Below are 8,761 nucleotides of genomic sequence, written 5' to 3'. Positions count from 1 at the left end.
TATACATTGATATTGTTAAAATAAGTTAAAATAAAATTTTATTGGACGAAAATGAAGGATGATATCCTGTGCAAACATTAATGGTTGAAGAAGTGGGTAAAAGTAGTCTACAAGATGAAGGGATTGCGTCTGAATTTCAGCCTTGTAAAATAATGAGTCATCTAACTTTACCCATTATGGGATCAATTATGCATTTAGAGTATTTTTACTTTTTATGTCGAAAGCTAATTCGTCTGAATATGCATCTAACTGGAAGACATTTAATGAAAAAAAAATGTAGATTGATCCAATAGTATAATGAACTATGATATGGGTAGATCCTTCAATATTATTTGTGGTGGAAAACGAAATAGATGTCTACATCTTATAAGATATTATGTTTTTTTTCGAAACTACATCTTGCATTACATGATATTAATAAAATATAATATTTCCTTTCAGATATAAAGTCCTAACATGGTTAATTCAACTTCCACAATATTTAGTTATCAAATTAAAAGTCTAAATAAATTATAGTTCTATTTTATTGAATATGAACATTTTTATTTATGTGATAAGTCCTGATAGTATAGAGTTCTAATATTATTTCACAGTACAATACGATATATGTATCATTGCTTGCTAGTATATATTTTACTTTACCAAATAAAATAATAGACGTAATTAGAAGCTAAGAAGGTTTAAGAATTCAACACGGCGCCGAGACTCAACACCATAAACTAAATAATTGATCGCAAAGGAAAACTTAGGGCCGTCAATAGTTGATGTATTGTACAATTTATTTTTTAATTAATCAATAAATAATTTTAAATATAGCATGATGATAGACTCAAATTTAAGATTTTTTATTTCAAGTATTAATTAACTATTTTATCATTAAATGGATATATCTTTATTACAGAAGGTCTAGCCCAAGCTACAAAGCTGATCTCTCTCTTGTAGTAAGTCATTAGTTCAAGTATCATTGTTTTACAAAAAAACTCATCGAATAAAGAGTATGTTTTTTTATTAAGTTTTATAAAATGCTTTAGTCTATTGTTTTTTTAAATCATATTCTGTAACTATTTAAAAACATTTTTTTTCTTTTTGAAATTATATGTGATCACCCCCTTTAAAAAAAGTACTATGAGACTTCAACTGTGTTTTCTTTAGTACGTATATTTTATTTTGATAGAATAATATATTAGTCATTTTTGTAAAAAAATACTCGTACTATCTTTTACAACTTCCAAATTCAATCATTCAAGCACTATGACAATTTACTTTTAAAATAAAATAGAATATATAACAAAATCTAAAGCCATATCACTACAAAAAAATCGTTGATTACCGACGGCGAAATGCCGTCGGTAACAAAAGACGGCCGCCGGTAAATAGTGTTACCGGCGGCAACTCGCCGTCGCTAAACGGTTCGTCGGCAACGCCATTACCGACGGCGATCGGCCGCCGCCGGCAATTAACGGCGGCGAAGCCGCCGGCATTTCCGCCGTTAAATACCGCCGTTGAACGGCGGAGACTTGCCGGAAAATTACCGACGGCGTTTGCCGTCGGTAATTAGCGGCGGCGAGATCACCGTCGGTAATTTCCACCGGACGGTGGTGGCGCACACGCCGGAGTTGTTCACGATATTACCGAGGGCAAAATGCCGTCGGTAATTATCGACGGCATTACCGACGGCATTTGCCCTCGGTAATATTTTTTAATTTATTTTTTTTATTTTTTTTTATTTATTTATTTTATTTATTTATTTATTTTATTGTATATCCACAATTTATTTCGTTATTTATACAGTATTGCATAATTTAGACGAACTTCCCAGTCGGTCACCCATCTTAGTTGTGCTCTAAGTCAAGCACGCTTAACCTTGAAGTTCTTTTCGAATGGTCACCAGTACAGAACACTCGTATTATTGATATATATAGTATCTATTAATTCATTTAAAGTCTACTTCAATATACAATATCATATATATTCATAACCTTAGAATATGTCGAGATGATATACAAAAAATGTTGTTAATTACGGATTGGGCTCGTTTCCGTTCTTATTTTTATGTCGGAAAAATATTTATTAATTAATTTATTATTATTATTATTATTATTTTTTTTTTATCAATCTAGTTTATACACCATTCATAACCTTAGTGTTGATTGATGAGTGAATCACTAATCAAATTAACATTCTTAAGTTATAATTATAAGTTACTTAATAAGAATCTTGAATTCTTAGTAATAATATTAGATTAGTGATGATTGATGAGTGAATCACTAATCAAATTAACATTCTTAAGTTATAATTATAAGATTCTTACTAAGAATCTTGAATTCTTAGTAATAATCTTGGATTAGAGATGATTGATGAGTGAATCACTAATCAAATTAACATTCTTAAGTTATAATTATAAGATTCTTACTAAGAATCTTGAATTCTTAGTAATAATCTTGGATTAGTGATGATTGATGAGTGAATCACTAATCAAATTAACATTCTTAAGTTATAATTATAAGATTCTTACTAAGAATCTTGAATTCTTAGTTATAATCTTGGGTTAGTGATGATTGATGAGTGAATCACTAATCAATCTAACATTCTTAAGTTATAATTATAAGATTCTTACTAAGAATCTTGAATTCTTAGTAATAATCTTGGATTAGTGATGATTGATGAGTGAATCACTAATCAAATTAACATTCTTAAGTTATAATTATAAGATTCTTACTAAGAATCTTGAATTCTTAGTAATAATCTTGGATTAATGATGATTGATGAGTGAATCACTAATCAAATTAACATTCTTAAGTTATAATTATAAGATTCTTACTAAGAATCTTGAATTCTTAGTAATAATATTAGATTAGTGTTGATTGATGAGTGAATCACTAATCAAATTAACATTCTTAAGTTATAATTATAAGATTCTTACTAATAATCTTGAATGCTTAGTAATAATATTAGATTAGTGATGATTGATGAATGAATCACTAATCAAATTAACATTCTTAAGTTATAATTATAAGATTCTTACTAAGAATCTTGAATTCTTAGTAATAATTTTGGATTAGTGATGATTGATGAGTGAATCACTAATCAAATTAACATTCTTAAGTTATAATTATAAGATTCTTACTAAGAATCTTGAATTCTTAGTAATAATCTTGGATTAGTGATGATTGATGAGTGAATCACTAATCAAATTAACATTCTTAAGTTATAATTATAAGATTCTTACTAAGAATCTTGAATTCTTAGTAATAATCTTAGATTAGTAATAATCAATGTTTAAATTTTCACTTGTATTTCAATATATATTTGATTTCAATGTTTTTGTATTTTTATCTTTAATCAATTTATTAGATGATAAATGAAAGAAAAAAAAAATGAAAAAAAAATTAAAAAAATAAAAAAAATAAAAAAAAAATAAAAAAAAATAAAATTAATTACCGACGGCATTTGCCGTCGGTAATTAGCGGCGGAAAAATGCCGTCGGTAACGTTGGCCGGACGGCGGTTGTGCTATCGCCGGATGTCACCGGCGGTGGCGATTAGCGGCGGCCGATTGCCGCCGGTAAATACCGACGGCTAATGCCGTCGGTAATAAATAATATATATGTATATTAATATATATTTAAATTAGCGACGGCGTAACCGCCGCTAATTAGCGGCGGCCGTTTTGCCGTCGGTAATTCGCCGGTAATAGTCAAAAGGCGGGTCGCCGTTTTTGCCGCCGCGGTGCCGTCGGTAATTGCCGGCGGCGGCGCCGCCGTCGGTAGTTTTCGTCGCTATTTGCGCGTTTTTTTGTAGTGTATTATAAGATATATTACTACTTATAAACACATTAAAATAAGAGTGAATTTTTAAAATGGCCACTTTCATATTGTAAAGATAAAAAATGTCCACTAAAATAAAAAACATAAAAAATGTCCACTGTTACCAAAATACCCTTCACATTAAAAATTTAAAAAATGTCCACTTTACATCACCCCTTTAAAAAATCCCGCAATTCACAACCAGTGTGAATTCACAACCAAAAAATTTTGGTTGTGAATTCACACTGGTTGTGAATTGAGAATTCACAACCAGTCGAATTCACAACCAGAATTTTTTGTTTGTGAATTCACAACTAGTCGAATTCACAGCCAAAATTTAATTCACAATCAGTCGAATTCACAACCAAAATTTAATTCACAACTAGAATTTTTTTGTTGTGAATTCACAACAAACGAATTCACAACCAAAATTAAATTCACAACCAGATTTATGTTGGTTGTGAATTCACAATCAGTCGAATTCACAACCTGAATTTAATTCACAACTAGAATTTATTTTGGTTGTGAATTCAAGTAGTTGTGAGTTTGAGTTTTTAAAGTTTGAATTCACAATTAAAACTGTAATTTATTTTGATTGTGAATTTATAGATTTGGTTGTAAATTCAAGAATATTAAGTTGTGAATTCATCGAGTTAGTTGTGAATTCAAGAACATTAAGTTGTGAATTCACCGTCCTGGTTGTAAATTCTTAAATCTAATTGTGAATTCATAAATGTGGTCGTGAATTTAAGAACATTAAATTGTGAATTCATCTCCCCAAAACAAAACCTTATTCATTTCCTTGGTTATCGCAATTACCAAACTGCACAAGCCCACCATTCACGTTCTCTCTCTCCCCACCCCCCAACCCACTCGGCTCCCTCTCTCTCCTCGAACCAATTCAGATCCCCAGCTCCAAACTGGAATCCGTACCTCCGGCCACCATAGGTGTTTTTTGTGTCAAAAATCACAATAATCCTGCAATAGAAAGAAATCACAGATGCTTGAATTTCACTCAGTACAAAAGGCCAACCAGATCCAAAACAACATCCACGGCGGAGGCAAAGGAGGAGATTGACGACGATGAGCTCAAAACTTTAGATTCGTCAACCGAGAGAAGACGGCGGCGGCAATTTCTCGCCGTCCGTTGCAGGAGAGAGAGGAGATAGGGAGTGGGGCATACCAGTGGCTGAACGTGTAGCGGAGCAGAACAAATAGCGTGAGAGAGAATTTCTCATATGAAGCTACAACGACGGCGCAGCTGGCGGCGATCGACGGCAACGCCACTCCAGATCTCCGGCGATCGATGGTGGCTGTGCGGCGCTTGAATCTGGATGGGCGGCGCTTCGCCGGAGGAGAGAAAGAAGAAGGGAGGGGAGAGAGAGGGCGAGAGAATTGGGAGAGCGTAGAGAGAGAGACAAAGTGTAGCTATTTTTTTTAATTTTAAAGGAGGGTATTTTCGTCTTTTCAATTCAAAAGTGGACAGTTTTTATTATTTTTATCTTAGTGGACAATTTTTATCTTTACAATATGAAAGTGGATAGTTTTATATATTAACTCTTAAAATAATGCAAGACATCCGCAAAATAGTACTAGTACAGTAGTACTACAATCTGCTTTTATCCGTTACGTCTGGTAAAATATCCATTTCATCCAATTTCTAGATGTCGAATGTTCTTTTCATTAAGAAATAAATTTTAAAAAAGTTGCAATTAAATTTAAGTATGTATGCCTTCGTGTGATTTGTGTGCACCTCCTTTCTTAATACTAAAATTCACTAAATTAGTCCTGCTTTATCGGCATTATTATTACTTAATTTACTCCATTCGTATATTGTAAGATTAATTTTATTCTTCTCGATGCTTCCAACCAACTTCTATGTTATTGGGGGGACTGAAGCTCTAAGTATGATCGAGTCGGTAACATAGTGATTTTTTTTAGTGTGTGTGCATACATTCCAATTCTACCACTAATTTATATTTCTATATTTACTTTATATAATAATAACACCATTAATTAATTGATTAATTAAAAGGCACAAACCTTAAATAATTTTGTCAATCTTGACTAACATATTGACCTGTATAAATCAATTGTAATAAACTCCTCTCAATGTTTAGTAATAATACCAAAATAACACCAAATTTTAATTGGTACTTAGAATTTATGCAGCACTCCGAGATACTACTATTATCTAAGGAGAATGACAACTATAAAACCCAAAATTCATGTGATCGACCAAAACTTTTACATATGGAAACTTGTACTATAAAGTTCAATTCAATAGTATTATGAATAATTGGGAGTAGATTTAAATGCAACTACCATGGACCCCTACTCTCATGTCACAAAACTTTCCTCTTTTTGTTAATGACGACATAATTCAGGAAAATTAAAATTAAACGTAAAATTCCACCTCGACCTCCAACTTCTCACCATCTTTTTTTCCTCTATAAATTCCCTTATTAACCCACTCCACCACCACCACCTCCACCATCGCGACGACGGCGACCTTTTCTCTCCCACATTCCTTACCCAAACCACACTAAGCACAAATAAACCTCAACCAAACACTTCTTACATTAAAAATATGCCAGGTTTTGGTGCAGCACCTCCGTCGCCAGTGCCGCGGTCGCCGTGGCACTCGCCGGTGCCGTACCTCTTCGGGGGGCTGGCAGCGATGCTGGGTCTGATCGCTTTTGCTCTCTTGATCCTCGCCTGCTCCTACTGGAAGCTCTCCGGGTACCTCGAGAACCACGGCGACGGCGAGTGGGACCTCGAGGCCGACGGAGGAGACGGCGCTGCGAAGCCGCTGCCGGTGATGGAAGAGAAGTTTTTAGTGATCATGGCCGGCCAGGAAAAGCCGACGTTCCTGGCCACTCCGATGTCGAGTAGGGCGTCGTCGTTTGGCAGTAAGAGCAGTTGCACTACTTTAAGCACTCAAAATAGTACCTTGTCCGAACCAGATTTTCAAGACAAGAACATCCAAAATGGCGGACATGTTCAATCACCCGCTGCTGCAGATCAGGTCCATTGACAACTTTTTTTTTTCTTCGACAAGAAAAAAAAAAAACATATCAAGAATATAATTTTGGTGCTGTGGTTTTTCTACATTTAACCCTTGTTTGTAGTAGCTAGCTAGGTTTTCTTTTAGAATATGATAGCTTAGAATTAGAAGTGGGTTTTGCTAGGAATTTTGCGGAAATGTAAATAATTTTTGGACGAGGAACGGCAACATCTATATATATTTTCAGTGTTGAATTTCTTCTATTTTATGCAACTTGCTCTCAGAGAAAGTGTTAGATAATTGATTTGGAGACATAGTAAATTGTAAGCGTAAAAATGAACCAAAATTAAAGGACTCGATCAGAAGAAGTTGCCCTCTTTATTGGATTAAGTCTCTGAATTAAGGCACAGTAGAAAAATAATCTACTTAAATGTTCACCTATGATTTTGAGGTGGGAAATTAAACCATTTCCTTTTTGGAAGAGTTTAAATTAGCGAAAGCAAAAGAGGAGAAAAGGTGGAATGAAAGTGGTGGTTGTTCTGCAAAAGTTGGTCACGTGACACATGGAAAAACACGTGGAAGTCACATATAGAGTAGTTCACCCGTCGCGGCGAGCTGAAGCCTGAATGTGGCAATAGCCGCAAGCAGTTTTGCGAAATCAGGTTGCTGCTTCAGAAAAATAATACTACTACAACATAAGAGATCTATTTTTTTTTTAACATGCATAAGACATATCGATTGAAATGATTGTCTGACATCCTCCCATAACAATATTAGCTAGTGATCATAATTGGCCGATGCATATTATCTCATGTTCACTTTATTATAAACAAAATAGAAAAAAATTATCACAACAAAAAATAGAAAATTTTATCACAACAATTTATTTATCTCATGTTACCCAAAACGGAAAATATGAAAAAGTATTATCACACTACTATCCTACAGTGATATTATTATGAATTCAAGTGAAAAAGAAACTATCCATTTTTTTTTCGATAGGACGATTTGGCAAATAATTAAATCACGAACTATTTTGAAATTATAAATTTAATGTGATTTTTGAAGCGTGACAAATTAAATCACTATCTTTTCAATTTTTGCAATTTTGTCCCTCCAAAATTTTTCCGGTACGTCGTCGGAGTACTATCAAGAGCATATAATTGAGTACTGTCAAAGTTATATTCCCCGTTTTCATAACATATGGAATTTGAAAATGGGGACCATAATTTTCATTTTTTACATTTACACTCCTATTTCGGCCTCAAAATCAATTATTTGAGTTTTTGGTGACCCCTAAAGCCCATTGTTGGCGTGGCCGTGCCAAGTTGACCTTTTTGGCATTTTTTTTTCTTTTTTGTATTATCAATTTATTTAGTACATTTCGTCTGAAATAAAAATTTAATTAAAATCTATTCATTTTCAATTAGAATTTTCTAATTAGAACTAATTAATTAATTTAATTAAAATAATAAATAAATAAATAAATAGATAAATAAGAAGAGGATGGACACTATATTGAAATACAAATAGTGTTTGAACAAATTTCTTTGTATTATGGTTGAGACAATTTAACATAATTGATGTGTTAAATAATTAATTTTTTTTATAAATATTAAGTGTAATTTTTTTTAAAGGCCTAATTTCAAAAAAGGAAAAAATATAATTTTATTTTTATTTTAGGCTGAAATGTGCTAAAAAATCGATTATACAAAAAGAAAAATATTTTGCCAAAAAGATGACATGCCACGGCCACGTCAGCAACGGGCTTTAGGTGTCATCATAAGCCCAAATAATTGATTTTGAGCCTCAAATAGAAGTGTCAATGTGAAAAACTGAAACTATGGTCCTCATTTTCAAATTTCGATATATAGAGTCATCCTTCTAATTAATAACACCTCGAAAGTTACGGTCCTATTTTAACAATTAACTCTTTATAAATATAATAC

General features: G+C 32.8%; 1 protein-coding gene across 1 annotated transcript; it reads left to right on the top strand.

Annotated features, from left to right (window-relative positions):
• The first annotated feature begins 6,276 nt into the window (after positions 1–6,276).
• LOC131004998 (protein GLUTAMINE DUMPER 2-like) lies at positions 6,277–7,075 on the top strand. The gene has a single exon (XM_057931774.1). It carries the CDS (start codon positions 6,396–6,398, stop codon positions 6,840–6,842), a length of 447 nt encoding a protein of 148 aa, XP_057787757.1. The 5' UTR covers positions 6,277–6,395; the 3' UTR covers positions 6,843–7,075.
• The last annotated feature ends 1,686 nt before the right edge of the window (positions 7,076–8,761 follow it).

This window comes from Salvia miltiorrhiza, chromosome 1 (genome assembly GCF_028751815.1).
Source record: "Salvia miltiorrhiza cultivar Shanhuang (shh) chromosome 1, IMPLAD_Smil_shh, whole genome shotgun sequence".
Taxonomy (NCBI): Eukaryota; Viridiplantae; Streptophyta; class Magnoliopsida; order Lamiales; family Lamiaceae; genus Salvia; species Salvia miltiorrhiza.
The sequence above is the reverse complement of the archived record's forward strand: the minus strand, read 5'-3'. Positions and strand labels throughout refer to the sequence as shown.

Bases quoted from the DNA above. Each gene is read 5' to 3' on its own strand.
- LOC131004998 (XM_057931774.1), top strand. From the start codon at position 6,396: ATGCCAGGTTTTGGTGCAGCACCTCCGTCGCCAGTGCCGCGGTCGCCG.